General features: G+C 46.6%; 1 protein-coding gene across 1 annotated transcript; it reads left to right on the forward strand.

The window, feature by feature from the left end:
• The first annotated feature begins 4,951 nt into the window (after window positions 1-4,951).
• On the forward strand, window positions 4,952-26,910 carry CLDN1 (claudin 1). The gene is made up of 4 exons (XM_073359043.2): window positions 4,952-5,415; window positions 18,420-18,584; window positions 19,198-19,282; window positions 24,519-26,910. The coding sequence occupies exons 1-4, from the start codon at window positions 5,193-5,195 to the stop codon at window positions 24,679-24,681; spliced, it is 636 nt and encodes a 211-aa protein (XP_073215144.1). The 5' UTR covers window positions 4,952-5,192; the 3' UTR covers window positions 24,682-26,910.
• Window positions 26,911-27,949: the final 1,039 nt, after the last annotated feature.

Genomic DNA, 27,949 nt, shown 5'->3' on the forward strand with positions numbered 1-27,949 from the left:
TCTGTCCTAAGTGCAGGACTCTGCACTTGTCCGTGTTGAACTTCATCAGATTTCTTTTGGCCCAATCCTCTAATTTGTCTAGGTCCCTCTGTATCCTATCCCTAACCTCCAGTGTATCTACCTGGAGGAACCAACTAGGGGCAGAACTCTTCTTGACCTGCTGCTCACAAACCGGGAAAAATTAGTAGGGGAAGCAAAAGTGGATGGGAACCTGGGAGGCAGAGACCATGAGATGGTCGAGTTCAGGATCCTGACACAGGGAAGAAAGGAGAGCAGCAGAATATGGACCCTGGACTTCAAAAAAGCAGACTTTGACTCCCTCAGGGAACTGATGGGCAGGATCCCCTGGGATAATAACATGAGGGGGAAAGGAGTCCAGGAGAGCTGGCTGTATTTTAAAAAATCCTTATTGAGGTTCAAGGAACAAACCATCCCGATGTGTCGAAAGAATAGTAAATATGGCAGGCGACCAGCTTGGCTTAACGGTGAAATCCTTGCGGATCTTAAACACAAAAAAGAAGCTTACAAGAAGTGGAAGACTGGACAAATGACCAGGGAAGAGTATAAAAATATTGTTCGGGCATGCAGGAGTGAAATCGAGAAGGCCAAATCACACCTGGAGGTGCAGCTAGCAAGAGATGTTAAGAGTAACAAGAAGGATTTCTTCAGGTATGTTAGCAACAAGAAGAAAGTCAAGGAAAGTGTGGGCCCCTTACTGAATGAGGGAGGCAACCTAGTGACAGAGGATGTGGATAAAGCTAATGTACTCAATGCTTTTTTTGCCCCTGTCTTCATGAATAAGGTCAGCTTCCAGACTGCTGCACTGGGCAGCACAGCATGGGGAGGAGGTGACCAGCCCTCTGTGGAGAAAAATGTGGTTCGGGACTATTTAGAAAAGCTGGACTAGCACAAGTCCATGGGGCTGGATGCGTTGCATCCGAGAGTGCTAAAGGAGTTGGTGGATGTGATTGCAGAGCCATTGGCCATTATCTTTGAAAACTCATGGGGATCGGGGGAGGTCCTGTATGACTGGAAAAAGGCTAATGTAGTGCCCATCTTTGAAAAAGGGAAGAAGGAGGATCCTGGGAACTACAGGCCAGTCAGCCTCACCTCAGTCCCTGGAAAATCATGGAGCAGGTCCTCAAGGAATCAATTCTGAAGCACTTAGAGGAGAGGAAAGTGATCAGGAACAGTCAGCATGGATTCACCAAGGGCAAGTCATGCCTGACTAATCTAATTGCCATCTATGACGAGATAACTGGCTCTGTGGATGAGGGGAAAGCAGTGGACATGTTGTTCCTTGATTTTAGCAAAGCTTTTGATACGGTCTCCCACAGTATTCTTGCCAGCAAGTTAAAGAAGTATGGGCTGGATGAATGGACTATAAGGTGGATAGAAAGCTGGCTAGATTGTTGGGCTCAACGGGTAGTGATCAATGGCTCCATGTCTAGTTGGCAGCTGGTATCAAGTGGAGTGCCCCAAGGGTCGGTCCTGGGGCCGTTTTGTTCAATATCTTCATTAATGATCTGGAGGATGGTGTGGATTGCACCCTCAGCAAGTTTTCAGATGACACTAAACTGGGAGAAGAGGTAACTATGCTGGAGGGTAGAAATAGGATACAGAGGGCCCTAGACAAATTAGAATATTGGGTCAAAAGAAATCTGATGAAGTTCAACAAGGACAAGTGCAGAGTCCTGCACTTAGGACGGAAAATCCCATGCACTGCTACTGACTAGGGACCCAGTGGCTAGGCAGCAGTTCTGCAGAAAGGGACTTAGGGGATACAGTGGACGAGCAGCTGAATATGAGTCAACATTGTGCCCTTGTTGCCAAGAAGGCCAATGGCATTTTGGACTGTATAAGTAGGGGCATTGCCAGCAGATCGAGGGACGTGATCATTCCCCTCTATTCGACATTGGTGAGGCCTCATCTGGAGTCCTGTGTCCAGTTTTGGGCCCCACACTAAAAGAAGGATGTGGAAAAATTGGAAAGCATCTAGCGGAGGGCAACAAAAATGATTAGGGGACTGGAACACATGACTTATGAGGAGAGGCTGAGGGAACTGGCATTGTTTAGTCTGCGGAAGAGAAGAATGAGGGGGGATTTGATAGCTGCTTTCAACTACCTGAAAGGGGGTTTCAAAGAGGATGGATGTAAACTGTTCTCAGTGGTAGCAGATGCCAGAATGAGGAGTAATGGTCTCAAGCTGCAGTGGGGGAGGTTTAGGTTGGATATTAGGAAAAACTTTTTCACTAGGAGGGTGGTGAAGTGCTGGAATGGGTTACCTAGGGATGTGGTGGAATCTCCTTCCTTAGAAGTCTTTAAGGTCAGGCTTGACAAAGCCCTGGCTGGGATGATTTAGTTGGGGTTGGTTCTGCTTTGAGCAGGGGGTTGGACTAGATGGCCTCCTGAGGTCCCTTCCAACCCTGATATTCTATGATTCTATGATTCTATGATACCTCTCCTCCCAGTTTAGTGTCATCTGCAAACTTGCTGAGGGTGCCATCCACACCATCCTCCAGATCATTAACGAAGATATTGAACAAAACCGGCCCCAGGACCGAGGAATGAAGCCTGTAAAAGATGCCTTGGGAGTTTCCATTCCTCAAACCAAATTCACAGCTGGCGTTACTCCGCTGGAGTCAGGGGAGTGAGGCTATCCTGTGCCAGTGGTGAATTTCTGAGATCGAGGGCGACCCGGCTCAGTGCTTCCAGCCACGCAGCTAAAGTCCAAATGCCACTGCAACCCTACAGTGTAGAATCAAAGCAAGTGGTTAAACATCAATGGTCAAATCTTTCCCTTCCGTACCAGGCAGAGAAGGAGTCCAGTTCCCCCAGATCCAGGAGCAGCAGAGGGAACCCCTACCGCTCCAGTATCCCCTATCCAGGGAAGGGAGTGGCCCAGGGTTCTGCACAGGATGCCTCTACTCATCCCACCCTCCCAAATCTCCTGTAATCTGGAACACGTGGAACCCCCCTCCTCCTCCCCACCAGCAACATACCCATGGTTGCAGACTCATGTTGTAAAGTCTCTGGCTTCTTTGTACTCTGCTTAAAAAGACACACGTTCACCCCCGCCCTGTCTTGATCTGTTTGCTGTTCCTCTTAAGCAACGCCCTAAGGGTGTTTTGCTTATTTTGAGAACAGAAAGGCAGCTGCCTAGCACTATTGGACCACCAGTGGCAGGTGTTTTCATACCAACCCAGACTTGTTTCATCTTTGTCCACTGGTTTTTGTCCCTCTGAACCCATCCCTGTAATTGTGCAAGGCTGGCCAGGTAACCACAGGTTTGCTTATTTTTTTTGCACGTGAAATCCTGCCAGTCGTCAGAAGGCAGCAATCCTGCTGTCCAAGCAGTGCTACGGAGCTCGCACGGCGCCTTCAGCTGCTCTTATCACTTGTTTATTTCAGGGCTGAGGAATTACACTCCGGACGTCTGGCCACTACCTCGGTCCGGCTGGTGGTGGATTAAGGCAGCCTCAGCCAGAACTTCAATGCTCTCCCTTGAGTCTACAAGGAGCAAACATGTTTCTTCATCTTTGACCCTCACATTCTCCCAGTGATTTTGGCTCCTTGTGGTGTGATCAGTTCCGATGTTAAGGCCCCAAATCAGTCGGTTTCCAAATTAGGGCTCAGCAGCAGGAGGAGTGTTGTGGTCAGGTGGATAAACAGAGCTGGAAGGCAGCCAGGAGACTTGGGTTCTGCCACTGACTGACGTCACCGTTTTGCAAGTCATTTAACCTCTTTGTCTTCTGAGGCACCAGGAGCAAGTATCCATCATCTCTTTTGTAGAACTTCTGAGAACCGCTGGGGAGAGTGCTGCATCTGATAGCACAAGCTATATCCCCTTCCGCTATCCTGCTCCAGTGAAATTTTCCAGGCCACAAACCCCATGCCCCAATGAGGCCCACAGAATTTCAAGGCAATCTGAACAACCACTTAGAACCGTCAAGCTTACGAAAGCTGGATCTGCCCACTGTACATTCTTTATTAAATGCGAAGTCCAAAGCTCAGAATCCAAAGATTTTTGTTCTGGGAAGCACATGTGTGTTGATGATTGATGGGTGCTGGCTGGCCTGGCTGGATGCCTTTTGGAATACGTATCTTTTATTTTTATTCTCACGCCAGATTGTTTCCAAATACAACTCAGATGCAGTCCCCACCTCCAGTTCCTCCCTACTTCATTGCATGGCAGTGGGGGGACGGGGAGGGGCTGAGGCATAGGCAGGCAAAGTGACTGACCCAAGGCTGCTCAGGGAGTCAGTGTTGGGACTAGAACTCAGCCCTTTTTGGCTCCTAAGTTCACTCTTCTAGCCCCTGCTGCCTCAGTCTAGCCTGCATTTGTGAGGCCCTCAGGAGATTCTGATACTTTTAGTGCCTAATGCAAACCATAGTCATATGTTGAGTTTTTCTGCCTGTATATCCTTGATCTCTAGAACGTGGATCATAATGCCAGCCCCAGAGTGGTGTGCCTTTATTGACGAATGCCGACAAAGCGCTTTGAGAGCCTCATATGGAAGGTGCGCTAGCAGCAGCCAGTATCACTGTGAGATTATTTAGATGTTTCATTGCTTTGGTCGGCATTAGTCATCCTCTCAGCCACCGTTGTTGCTGTGTTCTAAAACCACAGGTGTGCAGCGAACAAGGTGGAGTGTGAAACAATAGTATCTATCATCCACACTCTGCACCCACTGGTTCATGAGCTGTATCAATACACGCGCATTAAACAAGCTGATTGAACAGGGGAGCAAGGTGCTGGAGAAAATCACCTGTTTTCCCACTGAAATAAGTCATAAAAGTCACATGTTCACACGACAGGAGGGGAAACCATGCCTGAATTCTTAATAATTCCAGAGGAATCAGAAGTTTCTCCTGCGAGCTGGGAAGTCAGGTGAAACCACTAGGGGGCGACGCGAAGACTGTACTTTAAATTGCGATCCAGACATGCTCTGCCCTTCATTCAGGTGCTTTCTCAGCCAGCACCACTGATGCCTCTTGCTCCTGGATTATAAAAGAACTGAAGGAACAGAAAGGCTGTTTGTAGGTTATTCACATTGCTGTTACTCTTACTAAGTGGGAAGCAGGCAGATCAGTTGCAGCATTCGGGGTCCTGGGCAGCTCAGTTTAATATCCAGGGACCCTTTGGAGACTTTGAAAGCTATCTGCAAGCAATAGCCTTGTTTGGCGCAGAGATGGCCAGCGGAGGTCTGCAGCTGCTGGGATTCGTGCTTGCTTCCATAGGCTGGATCGGCATCATCATCAGCGCAGCCCTGCCCCAGTGGAAAATGTCCTCTTATGCTGGGGACAACATTGTGACAGCTCAAGCTATCTATGAGGGACTCTGGATGTCCTGTGTCATGCAGAGCACAGGGCAGATGCAGTGCAAGGTGTATGACTCCCTGCTCAAACTGGAGGGTAAGTAGCAACTGGAGGGTTGTGAACTGCACTGTTCTTATACCGGTTGGTTCTATGTTTTCACCCTGGCCAGGGGAAGCGTTGCCAGGAAACACAAACACTTCTTGTATTTTGTTTTCATTGTGGTAGATAAGATTGAGCTGGTGCCACTGGAGGTGCAGATAGGTCTTTCCCGACACAATTGTATGTCTCAATGGGTCTGATTCTCTTCTCACATGATAGTAACTACAGAGTTGCTTCAGTCAGATTCACAGTGTTACTCCAGATAAGGCCTGGTCTACATGCAAAAGGTTTTTTTTTTCAGTAGAACTAGTTTTTTTCAGCATAAGCTGCCTTCAGTCCATGCATGTGCGTTCTTTTTTCAATTTACCTGGTGTCTGCTGCTTTAACTAATCTATTTTGGAAGACAGGGGGAAGTGAAGGGAGAATCTGCCACCATGATTCGCTGCCTTTTCCTACTTGGATTTGAATTTTTCATAGTTTGGGTTAGTTGCCAGAAGATCAATGTGTAAAAGAAACAATTTTTTTTTCATGAGTATCTAATATGAATCTGTAAAGAGTTCAGGATTGCTGTAAAGAGTTCCTTCCTCTTATCCGAGTTTTGGTTTGATTCTGAGGGGCAAAATAGCCCATTTCCTGCAGATTCTACAGGACACCTTGGTTGCTACTTTCAGAGGAACAGCCGTGTTAGTCTGTATTCGCAAAAAGAAAAGGAGTACTTGTGGCACCTTAGAGACTAACCAATTTATTTGAGCATGAGCTTTCGTGAGCGACAGCTCACTTCATCAGATGTTTACCGTGGAAACTGCAGCAGACTTTATATACACACAGAAATCATGAAACAATACCTCCTCCCACCCCACTGTCCTGCTGGTAATAGCTTATCTAAAGTGATTGCTACTGTGGCTTTGAGCAGTTCCTTTGGAGTCTAAGCAATCGCATAGCTCAGGAGAGAGGGCTGGTAGAACTTGGTCTGTGTCCCGGACTTTGACAAAGGAGTCAGAAACAGGAGGTGGAAAAGCAATAATTAATGAATGAGCTCAGTGAGTGAAACATGCCAAGAACAGAGAGATCAGCGCTTTGGAAAACAACTGCTTCATACCGAAAAATTCAGCAAGACGGAATTAGTGATGAGCCAAGGTGGGGGAGGAAGGAATTCGAAGCTCTGGAGGAATCTGCTCAAGTTTTACTGTTGTTTATAGTGTTCTTCATGTAGGGAGTTTCCTATTTATAGCAATCTAGGAAAAGGAGCTTTAAAAACTCCCTACATCAATTGAATGCTATCAATTCTCTAAGCAGCTAAGATAACGTGCGAGGAGACACACTAAAGGCTGATTTCAGAGTAGCAGCCGTGTTAGTCTGTATTCACAAAAAGAAAAGGAGTATTTGTGGCACCTTAGAGACTAACCAATTTATTTGAGCATAAGCTTTCGTGAGCTACAGCTCACTTCATCGGATGCATGGAAGGCTGAATCCCTCAGAGCTGTAAATCTGGAGCAGCCCCATTACACTGGATTTACACCTGCATGGCTAAAAATTAGAATCTGACTCTAAAGTTCTTCTAACCATGAACAGAACATTCTGTGTCAGTTACAAATTTCTCTCCATAAACAGCCTGAGTTTATGTGATGGCAGAGAGGGGTGTGATCCCCTGGGAATGTTCAGAGGAAAACAGTTTCTTAATCCTTTCAGATGCAATCACTTGTGGTCACATCCTTGTGTCTGTCCTTACCCCTCCATTGGGGCCTGAGTCAGCAGAGTGCTGAGCCCCCCCTGGGAAGCACTGAGCACCCTCCACTCTCAATGAAGTTAGGGCTAGGCTGGAGCTTTGTCAGTTTCACTACCCCAGAGTGCTGTAGCTAGATCCATCTAAATGTTCAGTGTAGACCACAGCTCTCTTGATGAAATACAGGCTGATCCAGGGTCCCTCTTTTCAGGAAAAACTCCCACTGACTAAAGGCTTGTCTGTGCTACAGGGGCTACACACCCATAACTACGGCCCCGAAGCTGTGCCACACTGAAACCACGCAGTACAGATGCAGCCTACCCTAATGGAAAGGGTTTTTCCATCAAGAAAAGGAGGATTTGTGGCACCTTAGAGACTAACAAGTTGCATCCGATGAAGTGAGCTGTAGCTCACGAAAGCACATGCTCAAATAAATTGGTTAGTCTCTAAGGTGCCACAAGTACTCCTTTTCTTTTTGCGAAGACAGACTAACACGGCTGCTACTCTGAAACCGGTTTTTCCATCAGTATCGGAACACTAGCTCCCCGAACAAGGCCAGCTCCATCAACGGGAACATTCCTCTGGTGACATAGCTGCGTCTACACCAGGAGTTAGCTGCTCTGACCCAGGGCAAGGTTTTTCACACCCCTGACTGACATAGCTAGGTTTTAACTCTAACTTTTTAAGTGTAGACAAGCCTGCGAAGACTGTAGCAATGGAAAGGGTTTTTCTTTCACTGTAGGAGCTCTGTCTCCCTGAGTGGCTGTAGCCAGGTGGATGGAAGTATCTTCCATCAGCCTAGCCGCATCTACTCCAGGGCTTAGGTCTGCATAGCTACGGCCCATAGGGGTGTGGATTTTTCATACCCCTGAGTGACTATAGCTGGGTCGAACTAAATTTGTAGCATAAACAAGATCTTACCCTGAGTTCTACCTCCCTAAGGCCTGAGGGCTGGAGAGAGATTTGTCTGGAAAAGAGGGTGAAATCCTGCAGCCCCACCCCTTTGATTAGCTGGAGGTGAGTGGATCTGTTTATATAATCGGCTGACAAATGGCCTCGTGTTGTTTTGCTAACAGGTGATACTTTCCAACCTTTGCCCCTTTATGCACAATGTTTCCAGCCTAAACTTTTCACAGGGGAGGGGGGAAACTGCAGTAATTTGAGCACTTCTGTCTGTTCCCACAACTCAACATCGGCTACAGAAATTACCAGAGCTGCTGCACACACTTCTGTGAATTGGGGACAAAACTTAGTCGAGTCATTAGTCCGATGTGATTCTTATTCTTTGTACAGAAAACATTCTTTTAGGACCATATCCTGCTCCCGATGAAGTCAATAGAAAATCTCCAGTTGCAAGCAAGATCAAAAACAACGAGGGGTCCTTATGGCACCTTAAAGACTAACACATTTATTTGGGCATAAGTTTTCGTGGGCTTGAACCCACTTCATCAGATGCATGAAGTGGAGAAAAGTAGGGAGATATAAACATACAGAACATGACAAGATGGGAGTTGTCTTATTAAGTGGAGGTCAGCGCTAGCGAGGCCAATTCAGTTAGGGTGGACGTGGCCCATTCCCAACAGTTGACAAGAAGGGGGTGAATATCAACAGAGGGAAAATTACTTTTTGTCGTGCTAACGAGGCCAGTTCAATCAGGGTGGACATGGCCCATTTCCAACAGTTGACAAGAACATCTTCTCGCCCAAATAAACAGGTGCCACAAGGACTCCTTGTTGATTTTGCTGATTCAGACTCACACGGCTGCCCCGCGGAAACCGGGCAAAATCAGGCCATTTGACTGTGTGAGCAGAGATTATTTTCTTCCACAGCAGGGGCTCTCACCCTTTTTCTTTCTGAGCCCCCCCTCCCCCATGTGACACAGTAACTCGTTTTCTGTATAGAAAAGCCAGGCCCGGCTTTAGGGGGCAGCAAGCAAGGCAGTTGCCTGGGGCCCTGTGTCGCAGGGGCCCCCACAAAGCTACATTGCTCAGGCTTTGGCTTCCGCCCTGGGTGGCGGGGCACAGGACCCCAGGCTTCAACCCCATGCGGTGGGGCTTCAGCTTTCTACTCTGGGCCCCAGCAAGTCTAATGCTGGCTCTCCTTGGTGGTCCCCCTGAAACCTGCTTGCAACCCCCCAGGGGGCTCCGGACCCCTGGTTGAGAACCTCTATTCTACAGCACCAATGCAACCCCTGGTGCTTAAAATATAATCCACGATGCTCTCCTTATGAGCGAGTACCCGTTCCTTTGGACACTTAGCTATCATGACCCCGATCCTACAAAACAAGTACATAGGTGTGTGATTTTACACCCATGATTAGCCCCATGAGATGCTTCTTCACTAGCTAGCTCTAAACTGGAGTTAGCTACAAGGAGGTAAGATCCTAATGAAGACCAGAGTAGTTGGTAGTTTCCCCAGGAGTTAGCAGGCCAACCCACAGACTACGGGAGAGCCTAGGGTTTACCCTGACCGGCTCACTTGTGATAACAAGTCTTCACTAGGATTTTACCCTGGGTCTATCTAGACTGCAGTCAGAGATGTGCCTGCCACACGTATACACACACCGGAGCTAGCTTTAATGAGTCGTAGATTCCAAGGCCAGAAGGGACCATTGTGATCTGACCTCCTGCATAGCACCGGTCAGAGACCTGCCCAAAGCTTCGTTCTCGCTAGCTTGATCAACAATAGCAGCAAAGACAACGCGGGCAGCAGCAAGGGCTGGATAACCCTGCTTGGGGACCCTGAGTAGTTGCTCCCGGGGCTTGCCCATGCTGCCGCGCCTTCGCTGCTAGCTCGGCTGTATAGTTTATGGTCACCTCTGATTGCAGCGTAGCTAACCGGCCTAAGGAAGCCAAGGCTGTTGAATTCAAGGGGCCTATTCCCTCGCATAAAGCCATGCGCCTATAGAAGGGCCTGGAAGGTCAGGGCCTGTGGTTGCCTTGCTCCCTTGCTGTCATTTGCCTTAAAAGCTGAAGAAGGAAAAATAAATTCCTAAGGACTAGCCTAATGGCCTCCTGTAATCCCGAAAGACACAAGGCGGGTGAGGTAATATCTTCGACTGGACCAACTCCACCAACAGAAGTCGGTCCAATCACAGATATTATCTCACCTGCCTTGTCTCGCTCTTACCCTGTGACCAACATGGCTACAGCAACTCCTTTATACTGACCCCTCTACCCCCCACGCATTGAAAACCATGGAAAGGCTCCCATTGACGTCAGTGGCTTTGGATCCGGCCCTGTAGGGCTCCTTACATTCCTTTCCAGCTGTGATTAACCCTGTGAAACACCATAATAACAATGCCAGCTTGTCATCTCGGCCAGGAGCCCGCATGCAGTTTTCCACAGAGACTCTATAAAGGGATCGTTAGAAATGCTAGTGCAGGTTTATTGGACTCAGTCAGTCACCACCTCGCTCCCCGGGTGCTGCCACTGGACACTCAGGCTTGCAATGACCCCCCCTAATTACTGGTATCCACCGTCCGTTGTGAACTCAGCTTTCCTCTGCCCTGAGACCCCACCCCCCACCCCACACCATACGGTGCATATTGTACAGTCGTTTACTGCTGTGCATCGTGGGTAAATGTGCTGTCAGTCTGATGGGCAAGTGGGTGCAGGACACTATTCTAGCTCTAAATGGCTCCCCTGGGTGTGGGGCAGCGGAGAATCAGGGAGCGGCTACACACCAACCTTGGGCTGGTGTCACCAAAATCCGTTTTGAAATCAATGTTTGGTTTGGTTTGGTTTGTGCATAGATGAGGCCTCCGACCCTTTATATTTAGCTCCCTGGGGACAGGGGAGGCTAGTGGGGTTTGGGGATTTTACAGACTCCTGGAAAGATTAGATTTCCCTGAAAGAACTAGCTTGGATTTACCCCATCGATTTTGCAGGAGGATTTAATTTAGAGTACACGCATCGCCTGACTAATGACTCCTTACAAGCTGAGTAACGACCACAGGATCCGGCCCAGTTATTTGTAACTAACTGATGATTACTGCTCTGCAAACAATGGTTCTTCTGTGACAGTGGGGGATGCTGATGCTTTGCAGTGCCAGGGCCCAGAGCTGAGCCCTCAGTGTCATTCGATCACATGATAAACCTATAACGGGCGGCCCTACAGGCCATACTGCAGGGAAACTCCTCTTGCCCCCCAGAGTCCTTGACATCATTGGGATTTTCTCCTAAATGAGGAGAGCAGGATCTAGCCATAAGGTCCTTTCACCTGTTCGGTGCATGCTGGACTCTGCTGGAGAAGGAAGAGCGCCCTTTCTACCCTCCCCGCACATACAGGCCAGCCTGTGGCTGAAGATAAGCTTGGCAATGAGGCAGGGTCCATTGAACATTGCTGGGCAGCCTCTGAGCTGTTCCAACCCGTACCCGCCATGGGTCGCCGTGCCCAGCTCCCAGTGAGATAGGCAGTGCTCCTCTGCTGCCAAGATGGCACTCTAGAAGTCAAGGGCCGGAGCCGCCTCCAGCCTGTGGCAGTTTTATTCTCAAGTAGCCCCATTGCCTTCGGCGGAGTGAGCCCTGCTCTGCACGTGGGTCAGAGCTGGGAGAATCAGCCCAGAGCATCCATGAAGTGGGACACCTGGCACAGTCACCTGCCAGTTCTCGGCCGCACCTACGCACTCTCTCGCTCTCTCAAAGCAGAGCTCCTCCTCCGGGGTCTTGTCGGGACTGTTCCCGTCCAAGCCACCCATCACCCCCTGTGGGGTGTTGCCGCTGGGAAAGGCACCGCACTTCAGGCAAGTGGAGACTTGGCGGCTGCTTAATTGCTGAAGCCGGGTGGATTCCCCGCCCCATCCCAGAAAATAAACAAGGGCTTGCATGCTTTCCGGGCCCAGCTACGTTATTCCCGTGTGAACCCCCCCTTCCTGCATCCTCGCTGAGGCTGTTCCCTGGTGGAGCGGGGGGGAGTTTTCACTATCAGGTCACAAGTGCCGCACCATGATACTTGACTGGGGGAGCTGCAGGACTGATCCTAGGACTAGTAGCAGAAGCAGCCGGGTTCTAATCCTAGCGCTAACACCAGCGTGCTGGATGGAGTTAGACAAGTCACCCACCTCTCTGCTATCTTTAGCTATGGAATAAGCAGGTGCAGCTCAATGGGATTTGTGCTTTCCTGTGGTTAGGGCTTAATTTGCCCCGGTGTGTCTCATTTCCCCCCTCTGTAAAATGGGGATAGCGTGGCTGCTGTGGGGACTGGTTAATGTTTGCACATTGCGTTGAGGAGATGAAGAGCCAGACGGAATCCCACTGAGACCACCTGTGGGCGGTGCGGCTGCAGCAGAGCGGGCTGAAATCTCTGTCACATAGTATTGGCTTGACAGCAGAACCTGCCATAGGAACCGTCTCCTACGTGTCCGTAGAGGTTACGTGCTCAGTGTTCTTAAGCCTGCAGGTGGGGAACAGTTTCCAGGTTTTATGGAGGAAATGTCTCTCCTGAATCGCCACCAAGCCAGGTGAGAGTTTGGCCTCAGAACAGGGCGGCGTGGATGGGCTGGTTCAGGAGGGAGGCTTTCTCTCTGATGCTGTCACTGAGGGATTACAGCGGGCATTCCTACCTTCTCCCCTGCTTCAGGGCAGGCACAGTATAAAGCTGATCACTGTCCTTATCTCTGTCTGTATTGAACACACCTTGTGGAATTGCCAGCCTTCACCTTTCAGTCGCTAACTAGCCCCCAGCCCAGAGGATCTCCTCACCCTTTTCTAGGGTGCTTTTAATAGCACAATGTCAAATTTAGGAATGGACTTTTCAGAGGTTGGAGGGGCGGCTGGCTCCGGCCGGGTAAGAGGCTTGCCTAGCCTTTCGCTTCCGGCTCACTCACTCAGTTTTGGCCCAGATCAGTGTGAGCAGACGTCGCTCACGCGTCGGACATTTCTTCATCTGGTGATCTTTGTGGTTGCTAGTGGACAGGTGTCTGCATCACATCGCTTCTCGGCCTTTTGGCTGAGATAAAGTGTAGTCTCAACAAAAATCACCATCATTAATCATTCCTTTTCAGCAAGCAGAGTCCAAAACTATATGTGCCCTGGATATTTAAGTACCTCGTCATTACTAGAGGTGGTATTCTGCTGACTGGAGTTGTTAGGTTATGCACCCACATCCGGTGGGGCAGCCTGGGTAAAGCTTCCACTGCTACCACCAAAAGTTTGTGGGATCTGAGACAGAATTTCATTGGCCTGAGTTGCCAGTCTGGATCCTTTATCAAAGACCCTTTTGATCGGAGTTCAGCACCCATCCCTTTTACCTGGGTGAACCATTTTTTAGTGTTTTGCCGTACGTTAGATGTTTATTCAGCATAAGACAAAATCCCTCTCATTTTTTAACCTGCTTGCCTCTGAGGATCCTCCCTGTAGACTGATCTTGTCACAAAGAGAGGCTTTTGTCTAATCTTAAAACTGGGGGGTTGTTTTTCCTAAGCCTCCCTTGAAAGGCAATAATGAAAGGAAAGGAGAAAGTTCATCATCACCAGCACAGGTACAATGGCACAACAGCAAGGCAGGTAAGATGGGCCTCGCTGAGTGAATCATTCTTGAAGGTTTGGCATTGGTGGGTAGCTCTGACTTCTGTCGAACCCCAGTAGGAAGTGAACACTCCTGACTGAGCTGTTTGGAGTAGCTTGAGTAACATGTTTCCCATACTTCATGGGCTGTTTGTGACTCATGAGTAGTTACTGTTCTCATAAGAATAGGGAGCAGTGTAGCACTTGTCAGTTTCACCTGCATTCTGCCATCCCTGGGCTGCATAAGCCTTGTAGGGCCTGGTAGCAGGAAACTGAACAGTTATTGTCAGAAAACTATTCTAGCTAAAAATATGCAGACACGTCAGCTGATCAGCAACCCATCAAGGATTGGAGCTGGTTGTGTGGAGAACCAGCACAAGATAAATGTGTGTGCGCACACACAGAGCCGCGAAAGGGAATATGCTTTAAAAGTGCAGGGATTACAAAACGAGCACCAGTCACTTCCCTAACATAGCTTTTATTTAACATGAGGCATTAACAAAATCCAGGCTGAAATGTGAAGGTCTAAAAGAAATCCCACACTTACTCCAGTGAAGCCTTTCTGCTGTCACACCACTTCATATGATTATTTCTCTGCAAGCCACTGATAGCCATGGAAAAATCTTATCTAGGCCGTCGATGAAATTGTACATCGTGTAGTTCATATGTCCAAATCTACGGCCACAGACAAAATCAAATTCCCTGCAGCAGAGAGTTGGCATATTTTGTAAAGGATGTTGCTTTTCACATTTTAAATTCAGCAAGAGCACCTCTAGCATTTGCACGAAGTTACAATATTTTAAATGTAACCCTTTCCAGCAGTAGTCTTAAGACCCAGTCCAATACTTACTTATTATCTCCCATCACTAGGAAATGTTTGCAGAGCTGGTTCGTTATTACTAAACGGCAACAAAAGCCCTTCACTTCTGAGTTAACAATGGATAGTAGAGACCAAATCCTGGTGCCATCTGATGGCTGTGGTTTGGTATCAGTCCAGTTCTTGGTGGACAGCTGGGTAAGGTCAATGTTTTCAAACAAGGGTACCTGTGGTTAGGCTCCTTAATCCTTAGTTGGGCTCTTAAGTAAAAGTGGCCTGTTTTTCACAGGTTCTGAGCAGCTGTACCTCCATTGACTTCAGAGGAACTATTTGCATGAGCAAGGGATTGAGAAACAATCCCTTATTTCTCTAGTAAACAGAACATGTGTCCTAGAAGACCAGTCATCACGGACTGTCACTGGCCTCTGTTTTCTAACCTCTCAAGTGTGTGCAGATTTAGATAATCCTGTATTGAGCCGTCACCTTGGTTATAGGGTAGCTACACACCCGTGTGGTAATTAACCACTATCCATGTACTCTGCAAAAGGGAGGAAGGCACAATCACAGAGAGTGACAGGTAGAGAGACAGAACCAGAAGCATGTATTAAGGAGGGGTTTGAATGACAAGTGGGTGTCATCACAATCAGACCACATCTCTTTCAGCTGTTACTGCTGCCCTGGTTATTCCCTCCCACTGAGCAGCTGGGTTTGAATTCTATCCCCCCCACCACATGGGTCATTGTACTTTTTTTTTTTTCAAATGAAATCTCATTTTGTTGTTTTCTGCCCATGCTTCTAAGCTCACCAAACAACTCCTTCTAGTTTAGTATCATCTGGGAGCTTCCCTGGTAATACTACTTCCTCTTCCAGATTGGGAAGACGTTAAACAAGGCTAGATCTAACACTGATCCATCTGGTACCCAACCAGTTAACTCCCCTAATCTATTGCTGTATATTGTTGCCCTTTGCAATATCCAAGGCAATTTCGGAATTTTTTTTTTCTAGATTTGGGGAGATTCAACTAAACTACTAATAAATGCAATCTATATGAATAGGCCGTGCTACCCAATGGGCCCATGTGAGTAAATACTTTGCAGATCCAGAGATGCTAGATAATTGCCCAGGTTCGCCACAAGGAAGATGGTCCACGGACTCAATTTTGAACCTCAGCTAAGATTAGCAGATTTTGCAGAGAAGGAGACGGGGAACAAACAGTTTAATCATTTCAAGTCACTGGAGCAAAATGAAACAAACGGAGTGTGTCCCTGAGAAATTCTCCATGGAAAGAACTGGAGATAATGGCTTGAAGGTCTTTCTTTGTGGCATTGACCAGGATGGCAGCAAACTCACATCTATTCTATGTAGATTCTTAAACCATGCTCTTCACTGTAATAACCAAATCCTCCATAGCTTCATGCTGCTCCTGCAGCAGGAGGATTCTTTCCTAGCCAATCATAGCCCCTGCAGGGTAAGTGTCCAAATCTGGCTGATGGAGTTTCCCATCAGGAAACCCTTAGCCTGTACCTGGAGCAGTTAAAGAGACACCAGGAGCAGATCTATTGAGGAAGAAGGTGCTATTTTGACACCATTTATTTTCAAATTCCAGCTGCTCTTTAATCATCATTACACCGATCCCTTTCCCAGCCATTCTAGGTCTTTCCCTTTGTCTTTTTATAGAGTCTTTGGAAGATTCCTTCCTTAAAAGCCAGGGAGAGTTGGCCCTGACTAGCCCATCGGCAACAAGGGTTCAGTATTGTTGCATGAGGACAGAAAGGCATCAATATCTTAAGGCAAGTCAGAACCAGACTCTGTGTAAATGTTCAACTTCTTAATGGTGTAGGAGTAGGTTGTGCCATGCAATGAAAAAACAAACAGATCCAGATCAGTGGGAACCGACACACCGTGCACAAGAAAATAAATCTCTGGTCTCTTAGGGGATTTTCACTTTCAGAGTGGTAGGACTTGGCTGGCTTGTGTTTCCCTGCCTTTCCTTAAAAGGGAAATTGTCCATCAAAGCTACACAGATGTTTTTCATTGAGTTTCCTTTTTGTCACCATTGGTCATGGCTTGCAAGCTAAGGATGCAAGTCTCCTCTTGCTTACAGCAGTGTAAATCCAGGGTGACTCCAATGACATCAATGGAAGTTCACGGGTGTAAGGGAAATCAGAATCAGGCTTTAAATGTATATTATTATGCTATTAAACAAGCAGAAAAATTCATCATCTGGCTCAGTGATCAAACATGGGTGATTTCAAACCAAAAGAATATTTTGTAACACTGTTGCTATTGGTCACTTTTTTGTATTTGTCAAGTTATGTTGAATCATTTTTAAACTAATATTTGTCAATAGAATATAGCTTAAAAAGACTGACACAAACATCAGCTTGCATTAGGATACTCATTCCGCAATAGTATCCAAGACCCCACACATGTTTCATGCTAAATTTTGCAACATGTCAGCAGCTTTACAATGGCCAATAGATGAGTGTATAAACTGTGATTTTCTTTGTATGTGAGGAAAGGCTGTTTGTCAGATGTGCTGTGACCATATGTCACATACAACATGTCAGGTCTATTGTGCATAATTTAGGCTCATTCTGATTGTGAAAGAGATGACCCTAAAGGGAGAGAGGTTTTGAAAGCAATGAAAGCGTTTTGCAAGAGGTTCAGAACTGCGGGACGTAATCTAAATATTGGACAACTAGGAGTAAAAGCCCAGTTACTTGACACAAGGGGTAATAAATATAGGAAATTAGTTACAGGGTGAGGTATTTGACAGAGAGGAGCTAAAATGACTTTAGAAGACACTGAAGGTAATTTTAGTACTAATCACAGTTACAGCATTTACTTCTGCAAACCTTAGCTGATTATCCTCTTGAGATCCCTGCAGAATTGGTAAACCAGGATCACCCTCCAAACTTCACAGATGGGGAACCAGAGAAATCACAAGATTTTCCAAAGCCCCACAATAAATCAGTAACAGAACATGGAGTTAGATGTCAAGGGCACGTGATACCTAGTCAGCGGTTCATTCCCCTAGACCACACAGCTGCCATAGCTGGGGGGAAAAGAGGATCAAGGCATTTAGTAAAGGAGGTGGCTGCTGGGACTAGGTTCAGGATTGTCTGGCTGAACGGACCCAAAGAGTTTTCTGTTGGTCATCAATTATCTGATAAATGAGGAAGGAGCAGAGTGCTTTTACCTGGTCTCTACCTAAAGATCACATTTGATAACGACACTTGCCCGTGAATCTTATAGAGCTCCATAGGAAAAGCTGCTGGTAAGGGTCAGAGTTAAGGTTCATGTGTTTGACTTTTCAGCATTTAGGACTTTTGAACTAAAAACTTGCTATTTCTTAGCTTTATTGTTATTTTGTTCTGAACAGCATTTACAATTTTAGCTCTGTCTTAACGAAGGGTGTGCGTGAGAGAGCGAGAACATGGAGGTGGGTTGAGGTTTTTCATTCCTATGTTTGTGTTTGCCTGTGAATACCAATACTGTAGGGGTCTGCTCTCCTCCCCTCAGATCCCTCCTGCCAAAGTGTCCTCATGCTCTTAGCTCTGGAGGTCCCTGGCTCAAACTATGGCATTGTAGCAAATGTATTCTTTTGTAATTGGAATTAAAATGGTTAGGGAACAAAAGTTGTTGAAGATCAAATCCTGCAAGGAGCTGAGCTCTCTGAACTGTCAATTGACTTCAGAAGAAATTTTGTGTGTCCACCGCTTTATAGGATCGAGTTGATGCATGACAGTTCTTCATAGAGTTTAAGGCCAGAAAGTAGTACCTAACAGAGGCCACAGAACTTCACCATTACCTCTATATTAAGCCCAATAACTTGTGTTTCAACGTGTGCCTTGGGTCCTTTTGTGTTTCAATGTGTGCCTTGGGTTCTTTCCAACACACTGATAACCTCATGGTAACTCTAACCCAACACAACGCTATCTTTGTCCTTGTAGGCAGTCTGCAGGCTACCCGGGCACTGATGGTGGCTGGCATACTCCTGGGACTCATTGCCATATTTGTTGCTGTGACTGGCATGAAATGCATGAAATGCATGGAGGATGATGAGGTGAAGAAGATGCGGATGGCTGTCTTTGGGGGCGTGATCTTCCTTATTGCAGGTTGGTAACATTTCAAAGACCAAACACACCTATCGGTGTGTATTTCTGGATAGTATTTATTTTGCAATCGGGTATTTTGGGTGAGAGGAGAGTATAATGTGCTTTTACCAGTTAGTTGTGCTGGAACATCTGGAAATAATTGTTGCCTTCACGTATTAATCCTTTGGAAACTGCAGACACACGTTGCATGTCCTAGGGCCAGTCATTCATTTGGTTGGCCTTTTCCAAAATTTCCATTGTTCAAAGGATTACACTAACTAGCTGGGCTGGCCCCATTCTCTAGTGTCCTGGCATGCTGTGCCATGGGTTGAAAAGTCCCAAGAGTGCTGAGATGCCAGGTTTTTGCCACCAAAGGGACCAGATGGCAGCTGTCCCCGGTGCAAGGGTGCTGAATTAACCAGAGTGGGGTCCATGGCACTGGCCCCTCACCCATATCTCCCATCCAGTGCCGCCCTGTGGCTTCAAGTAACAATTTGGCTTTGAGTTGTGGGTGCTCAGGACCTCTCAGGATTGCAGTTCCTCAATGTACTAATCTTTGCTGTGACCATGTCATCTCTTTGGAGGCTTCCCTATTAACTAACCAGCCATTTAATTGTCTGAATTTCACTGGCAGGTTTTGCCGTCTTGGTGGCCACATCGTGGTACGGACATCGAGTGGCTCAGGACTTCTACAACCCTTTCACCCCCGTCAACACCAGGTAACAGTCAGTCTTGCATAATGACACTGTACCATAAGGCAAATGAGCATTGCAGTGCAGGTCCTGACCCATCTCAGTCAATGGGAATTTTGCCATTGATTTCAGCGGGAGCAAGAGTGGGCTATCATGATTACTGGTGCCCTGCCGGGGTTTGCTTGAAGGAGTTTCCCAGCCCTTGTGAGACTTGGGTGATTGTCCTATGACTCGTGTTAGAAGGGTTAAATCTGACTAATGCAACCGGAGCCGTGTGACTGGATCCTGACGCCCATGCAGATCCTGTCGCAAGAGCAAGGCCTAGAGCAGCATGTTGACATCAGCCGTAATTTCTGTGACTCTCATAAAAGGTCGTGGGGCCCAGCTGCCCACAGCCCTGCACTTTGACATCTGTGCAAAGTGAGGGCAAAATGCTACCCAACTGGAATGGTAGCGCTGTTCACTCGCTCTGCACAGCTATCCATGCCAACACATGGTTCAATGGTGAACCAAGCCCTTGGTCTCTCTCACTCCAACCAGCCTTCTACTGAGTAAGCCTCCTCCGTGAATGTTTAGGTATTTGGCTCCGTCCAGGCCCCGTGTAGTGGTGGACAGCTTTTTAAGTTGTTTGAAACCATGGTTTCTCCTCTCCTGCTGTACCACAAACCCCTTTTGCATACTGGGACCCTCCTCTCACCTAGCTGGGATCTAGCCGCAACCCATTTAGCAGCATGGGAAGGCCAGGCATGAGCCCCATATGTGAACAAATAGTGAAACAGCATTAAATGATTGTAAGCATTTTTTTTTTTTTTTTTTTTTTGGTAAAGTGAGTATTGATTTCATAGAATCATAGAATATCAGGGTTGGAAGGGACCTCAGGAGGTCATCTAGTCCAACCCCCTGCTCAAAGCAGGACCGATCCCCGACTAAATCATACCAGCCAGGGCTTTGTCAAGCCTGACCTTAAAAACTTCTGGGGAAGGAGATTCCACCACTTCTCTAAGTAACGCATTCCAGTGTTTCACCACTCTCATAATGAAAGTTTTTCCTAATATCCAACCTAAACCTCCCCCACTGCAACTTGAGACCATTACTCCTTGTTCTGTCATCTGCTACCACTGAGAATAGTCTAGAGCCATCCTCTTTGGAACCCCCTTTCAGGTAGTTGAAAGCAGCTATCAAATCCCCCCTCATTCTTCTCTTCCGCAAACTAAGTAATCCCAGTTCCCTCAGCCTCTCCTCATAAGTCATGTGTTCCAGTCCCCTAATCATTTTTGTTGCCCTCCGCTGGACTCTTTCCAATTTTTCCATATCCTTCTTGTAGTGTGGGGCCCAAAATTGGACACAGGACTCCAGATGAGTCCTCACCAATGTCGAATAGAGGGGAACAATCACGTCCCTCGATCTGCTGGCAATGCCCCTACTTATACATCCCAAAATGCCATTGGCCTTCTTGGCAACAAGGGCACACTGTTGACTCATATCCAGCTTCTCGTCCACTGTAACCCCTAGGTCCTTTTCTGCAGAAGTGCTGCCGAGCCATTCGGTCCCTAGTCTGTAGCGGTGCATTGGATTCTTCCGTCCTAAGTGCAGGACTCTGCACTTGTCCTTGTTGAGCCTCATCAGATTTCTTTTGGCCCAATCCTCTAATTTGTCTAGGTCTGTCTGTATCCTACCGCTACCCTCCAGCGTATTTACCACTCCTCCCAGTTTAGTGTCATCTGCAAACTTACTGAGGGTGCAATCTACACCATCCTCCAGATCATTTACGAAGATATTGAACAAAACCGGCCCCAGGACCGACCCTTGGGGCACTCCACTTGACACCGGCTGCCAACTAGACATGGAGCCATTGATCACTACCCGTTGAGCCTGACAATCTAGCCAGCTTTCTATCCACCTTATAGTCCATTCATCCAGCCCATACTTCTTTAACTTGCTGGAAAGAATAGTGTGGGAGACCGTGTCAAAAGCTTTGCTAAGGTCAAGGAACAACACTTTCCTCATAATTTTTAATATATTAATTTTTTAATTTTAAATTTAAAACAACTTTTAATGTCGATTAAAATGGGGTGTCCCTTGATGTTAAGCTAAAATTATAGGGTTTTACAATTTTTGCCATGAAAGAAATATATTCAGTGTGGCTCTTACATGGGGCTCTTTGGCTATAGACCTCCAAGTGCTTTACGAAGCAGAGCCAGTATCATTACCTCATTGTACATATGGGGAAACTGAGGCAAAGAACAGTGACATGCCCACCGTTGCACAGCAGGTGAGGGGCAGAGCCAGCACTAGCTTCGCGGCTTCTAGCACAGTAGGCTAGAAACGTCAGAACAATGAGTCTCGAGAACAACTCTTTCAGTATTCCAACAATGCCACACAGAAGCTTTTCGCCTTTGATGTGCACTTCTGTGATGCTTATAACCTTGCTGCTGCCAATTATTTCTAACAAGCGTCCATAGGTTTTGCAAACTGATGTTTTAAGCTACTTTGCTGTATACCGTATTTTCTGGGCATAGAGAAGGTGATCTGGATTCTTCTAATCTGTTTTGCTGTGCCAAACAAATGTCCAAAACTGAGTGATGAACCAGAGAGGCAAGATTGGTAATTTGTAGTTAACAGTGAAACGTAACTCATTCACAAAGTCTTTTGTGATAAATTGCACTTTGAAATCATATGATGGGGTCAATTTTATGTCTATATTTTCACCACAAAACCCTGTCTCCACGCCAGCGATTTTACTTTGTTCACTCTATTTTGAACTGGTTAGCATTTGAAAAAAGAGAGTCAGATACAGATTTTACCATTGTGCCATATACACCCCTGGTGTAAACAGTGCCCTGTTAGTGGCATCACAGGGATTGCATGGGTAAGAGCGAAGGAAGAATTTAAGTTGGTGTCATTACACTGTCTTCTTTACTTTTATCTTTTGGTTAAGCCTTGCAGAATTGGACTGTATGCCATTCCTGGGAGTTAACTGTGACAAGTAATTATTATTATTTGTATTATTGTAGTGCCTAGACGCCCTAGTCATGGGCTAGGACTCTACTGTACTGGGTGCAGTACAAACATAATTAATGCTTGTAATTCAGAGGGAGTCGTGCCCAGTGGTTAGAACACAGGCCAGTGAAATAAGGGTCTGGCGTTCTATTCCTCGCTCCATCACTGTGTTTGCTGTGTGATCTGGAGCAGAGCTTTGATCCTCTTTCTGTGCCCCAGTTTGTCTGTCTGTAAAATGTGAGAAATAACCCAATGTAGTTGTGAAGCTGAAAAAATGAATGTTTGGGAAACACTTTGAGATCCTCAAATGAAAGGCACTAACAAAGAGCAACATACACATGGTACCAACGATAAGCCAGTCTATAAACATATTTCAGAGGAGCAGCCGTGTTTGTCTGCATTCACAAAAAGAACAGGAGGACTTGTGGCACCTTAGAGACTGACCAATTTATTTGAGCATAAGCTTTCGTGACCTACAGCTCACTTCATTGGATGCATAAAGTGGAAAATACAGTGGGGAGATTTATATACACAGACCATGAAAAAATGGGTGTTTATCATACACACTGTAAGGAGAGTGATCACTTAAGATGAGCTATTACCAGCAGGAGAGTGGGGTAGGGGGAGAGAAAACCTTTTGAAGTGATAATCAAGGTGGGCCATTTCCAGCACATTTCCAGGAGTTAACAAGAACGTCTGAGGAAGGGGCGGGGGGTGGGGGGGTGGGAGGTGGGAGGGAATGAATAAACAAGGGGAAATAGTTTTACTTTGTATAATGACTCAACCACTCCCAGTCTCTATTCAAGCCTAAGTTAATTGTATCCAATTTGCAAATTAATTCCAATTCAGCAGTCTCTCATTGGAGTCTGTTTTCAAAGTTTTTTTGTTGAAGAATAGTCACCTTTAGATCAGAAATCGAGTGACCAGAGAGATTGAAGTGTTCTCCGACTGGTTTATGAACGTTATAATTCTTGACATCTGATTTGTGCCCATGCAGATGTGCCACAAGTACTCCTTTTCTTTTTATAAACATATTGCTTTTATTTGGGGCGGGGGGGGGGGTCACTAACCCTTCCCATACCGATGGCATCTTTGTTTCCAGAAGAGTTGGTAAGAGCTAGTTAGAAAATTTTCAACAACAACAAAAAAATCCATGAAAAAGCGAAACAAAATGTGTCATGATTCCTTCCCCTTCCCCCCGTCATTTTCCAACCAGCTTTAGAATTAATGTAACTCAAAGGGGAGAAATCAGAGGGAGGCTAAATAAACAACACCCCCTGGACCCTAACAAAGTAAATCAAATATTGGGCATAGATAAATTACGGGATGGTTTGGGGTGATATAAAGATTTATTATCACCTGTTTGGAAGACCTAATATCTCATCTCTTATTTAAGAAATTGCTACATTATAATGGTCCCAAACATGAGGGTATTTCCATTGTAAACAGAACTGTTTTGAGCCATTACTATGAAACACCCTCATACTTTGTCCATAAAATGTGGTTCTGCTACTTATGGCTCCTAGGTTTTGTTGCTGACCTGCACCTGCTTTGTTCTTTCATTTATTTGATTATACTTAAACTCCAGCTTAGCACATGACATTAAATAACCCCTACCTGCTCTACAGTACTTTAAATAGAACACAGCCTCATGAACATTTCTACCTGAATTGCCATTGGGTAGCAAAAGGGCATCCCTTGAATATCGAGGGTGGATGACAGTTTGAGCTCTGATGTATGAAATCACTGGAGTGTGACTTTCACAGACATTCTAGTCATGGGGGAAAACCCATAAACCCAATGGGGACCTAGGTACTCAAAATTAGTTCACAGAGCTGCCAACTCTCATGGTTTCAAGTCTCCTGATAGTTGGTGTTTTTCTTAAAGCCCAAGCTCCTGGAGGCATGTGATTAGGTGAGAATCTTGGCTTTCACTTTCTTTATAAAAAGAGTAAGTTTCTAGCCCTTGTGGGAGAAAAGAAAAGCTTGAAACTGTGACCCAGATGTGACCAACAGGCTCAGAAACCAGAAGGCAAGGAAAAGGAGCTCAATGTGTTTTCTATTTTTAAATTGCATGATTTTTTAGCCAATCTTGTGATTTTGGGGAACCTGACTCCATATTTTTAGGACTGGCAATGTTGCTCTACTGAACAAGGATTATGCTGCATGTTGGTTGGCTCTCTGGCCAGAGTTTGTTGGGGGTCTTTTTTGCCTTTGACCCTAGGATTTTTTTATATTTATTACTATTTACTATTTCTCCCCAGATTTGAATTCGGACAGGCCCTCTTCATTGGCTGGGCAGCAGCTTCTCTCACCATTTTGGGAGGCGCCTTCCTCTGCTGCTCCTGTCCACGAAGAGAAATTTCCTACCCATCAACCCGCGCCTACCCAAAGAGTGCCCCCTCAGCAGGAAAGGATTATGTATAATCGAGACGGGGAGGAGCTACCTGTGTCGGCGACAAAGTTCATTAAAGAGAGGATGCGGAGACCAGATCGGAGCGGAGTTCGGACCTTCTGCATACTGCCTTCTTTTTATTACAGCAAATGTGTATATTTTTATAATCCTTTTCATTACTGGACATGAATCTTCCTTTCTCTCCCATCCCAAAGAGGAAGACTAGCTTTGTTCATAGATATTCTCATTGGAAAGGTGCAGCCTCCAATCTTGTGTTAATCTTGATCCTGCAGCTCACTGGGAGAAAAAGGGAAAGTGATACTTTTTTCAGACAAATATTTGTGCTTTATATAAAAAAAACCCAATTAGATGGTAATAATTCAGCCCCTTTATCCCATTAAGCTGGAGTCCAGTGTGGTGTGTATATTTTTTTCTATACAAAGTGATAGAAAAAGTAGTGTTAGAAGAAATCTCCCGACCGAGGGAAAAGACCTGACCCACAGTACCTGTTCTAAGAGGGTCGCATAAGATCTTATGGCTTTGCTGTGGCTTCCTATTTTATCCCTCATTCTTCTATGTACAGATCAGCACACTAAAGACTGGAGAATCACAAAAATTAGCAAACCCCAAAGGTGTGCTGCAGATTTTTTCCTGATTGTATTTACCCTCAATCTGACTTTGCTCAGTGTTACCCTTTACTCTTCCCCATTACTACTACACACAAACAGCTGTGTGCATGCACACACATACACACACACACACACGCCAGTGGACACCACCTTAAACAATTCCTCTACTCCTTGAAGTTTGCTCCTTTCAAATATGAGTGACCAGATATTACATCCAATCCACCACCCACATCCTTCATCATCTCTGAGCTGAGTTGTACATTCTTTCCTCAGAATCCATCTCCTTGGCCTTTTTGTCATTTTCTTCTCTCAATTTCCCTGTCCCCAAACTGTCAGTTCTGGGAGTGAGACGGCAAGAACTATTCACTGTATTCCAGGTACGTTCTCTCCAGTCTTGCACGGAGGGATTAGCGCCTTGTCAATCTACGGCGTGATGCCTCTGCAGATGCAGCACACAATGGTACTGATTTGTGTTTCAGTACCACCCTGCAAACGCCAGTCCAAGCTGCTGTCCTCTATCATCTGTAGTCTTCTTTCAGCATGGCTGCTTTCTGAGTAGTCTGCTTTCTGGTTCCTTCAGTTTAATTGTCTGCCAACTATTCCCCAGATGGATTAACTTGCAAATTTCTAGGTTGGTTAATTCATTTTTAAAGCCTTGCTCTTACTCCTAACCTCTCTGGATTGCTTTCTGATACTTCTCTGGCCTCGCTGCTGTTTGCAACTCTCCCTGACTTAGCATCCCCCCCCCGTCAATGAATTAGCATGTGGTTTGCCTCTTCTTCCAAGTCATTCATAAATATGTCGAACCAAACTGAGCCCAGGGCCAGTGCCTGAGAGATTCCCCTCGGATAACTCACACAGACATACACCTTGCTCAGGACACTGCCGTTTTCACCCTGGATTGTTTTCCTCTAGACGGATCCAGCCCATATTCCAAGTCCCAAAGTTTTGAATCCAAGATCACCAAAGAGAGATCCAGAAGCCTGATGTCCAGGCAGTGATTGCAAGCAGGCATATCTGAGGAAAGCAACTCATGGGAAAAGCTTCATGCACCTTCTCTGAAGCAGTTGGTGAGACACAATACTGGACTAGGTGGACCTGCTCTGATCCAGCCTGGCAATTCCCATGTTCCCAAAAGGGCCAAGGCAGTTCAGTCTGAAACACAAACTCAGTCTGAAAGGAAAGAAGTCGGTGGCTTCTATATACAGGGCTAATCATTTGGCATATGTTCAGAGGCAGTCAAATTGCTTGACATTCTGGTGTGAATAGGGGCAGCCCTGGGGTTGAAATATGTAAGAAGTATTGGTGGGTTATTTGATTGTTGCAAGCTAGGGTTGATCTGACAGCCACCTGTCCTCCAAGGAACACTGCAATAGTACAGCCCATTGGTCAGCTCCAGGTTTAAGTCAGTGCTGGGCCCAGTCCTGCAGCCCTCCCACACCTACAGCTTCCAGACGAGTCGCGTCCCTGGTTTGACAAGTCAGCAGCCCAGGCTGGATCTGTCAGCAGCAGAGCGCAGTTCTTACATATTCAGGTCTGACCCAGAGCAGAGGGAACAGACTTTTTCCATGGGGGACTTGTATAAAGTGTTAAACAATGTTTTCAATAAATGGATTTTTTTTTTAAAGAAAATCCAATTGCACCATTCATTTTTTACCACAGAGCAATAACCACGGGGCGGGGGATGGAAGAGAGAAAGAAGCGGAGATCAGGCCCATGGGATTCAGGCTGACTGAATAAGACCTGTTGTACTACAATGCGTCACTGAGTGGCTGAGGCCTGTTGAATGAGTCGGGCAGATGGAGAGTGCAAAGGACTCTCTTCCCACCGGTGTGGTCTCCTTGGGTATGTCTACACTGCATACTAAGTGTGGGCTTTGGCTCAGGTTTGAACTCCAGCCCCCTTTCCAGCCACACACAAATCAGTCTGACTCAAGTCAGGAAGCTCTTAGCACCTGGGTCCTAGGACCCTGGTCAGGGGTTGGTCAGAGCCCAAGTCCTGCTGTGACTCGCGTACAAACCCCATCATTTTGCAGTGTGGGTGTGCGTCAAGCCGCAGCGCCAAGCCAGAGAGTATGTGGAGTGCAGTACGGATGTGTTAGACAGCTGTGAGATCCAGGTCCAGCCGTTGTTAGCCCAGTGGGGATGCTCGAACACGGGCTTGGAAACACCAAGTCCAGAAGCCCAGGTCCCAGAGACCTAGGTTTAGAATGCTGTGTAGACAGACCCTATAAAGGCCAGGTGCAAATGCAATCAGAAGGGCACAATGGCTGCTCTGGCCTTAATGCCCTGAGGGCACAGTGTGCCCCAGAAAGGGCAGGAAGGGTTGGAGAGAAAGCGGTTTGATGCACATGAGCACACAGGGCATAACCAGCAGGAATGGGGAAGGGAAGGGGCATGGCACTGGGCACAGCGCTCCTGCCGTTAGGGGAGCCTGTGGGTCTGCTCCGCATCGTAGGGCTACCAGAAGAGACGGGAGCAGTGCGAGCTCTCTGCCTTAGAGGTACAACTGAACCCAGAGGAGTTAGAGACCATCCTCCTTTCTAATGGCCTGCCACCTGCTTTCCTACCATTACCTGAGCGATGGGCAGCTCCCTCTGAAGCATCTTGCACTGGCCACTGTTGCACCAAGCCAGCCAGATGGTTGATCCCGTCGATTATTATGTACTTGG

The sequence above is a fragment of the Lepidochelys kempii genome, chromosome 9 (assembly GCF_965140285.1).
Source record: "Lepidochelys kempii isolate rLepKem1 chromosome 9, rLepKem1.hap1, whole genome shotgun sequence".
Classification (NCBI taxonomy): Eukaryota; Metazoa; Chordata; order Testudines; family Cheloniidae; genus Lepidochelys; species Lepidochelys kempii.

Bases quoted from the DNA above. Each gene is read 5' to 3' on its own strand.
- CLDN1 (XM_073359043.2), top strand. From the start codon at position 5,193: ATGGCCAGCGGAGGTCTGCAGCTGCTGGGATTCGTGCTTGCTTCCATA. The intron at 5,416-18,419 runs GTAAGTAGCAAC...TTGTCCTTGTAG, and splicing joins CTCCCTGCTCAAACTGGAGG to GCAGTCTGCAGGCTACCCGG. The intron at 18,585-19,197 runs GTTGGTAACATT...TTTCACTGGCAG, and splicing joins CGTGATCTTCCTTATTGCAG to GTTTTGCCGTCTTGGTGGCC.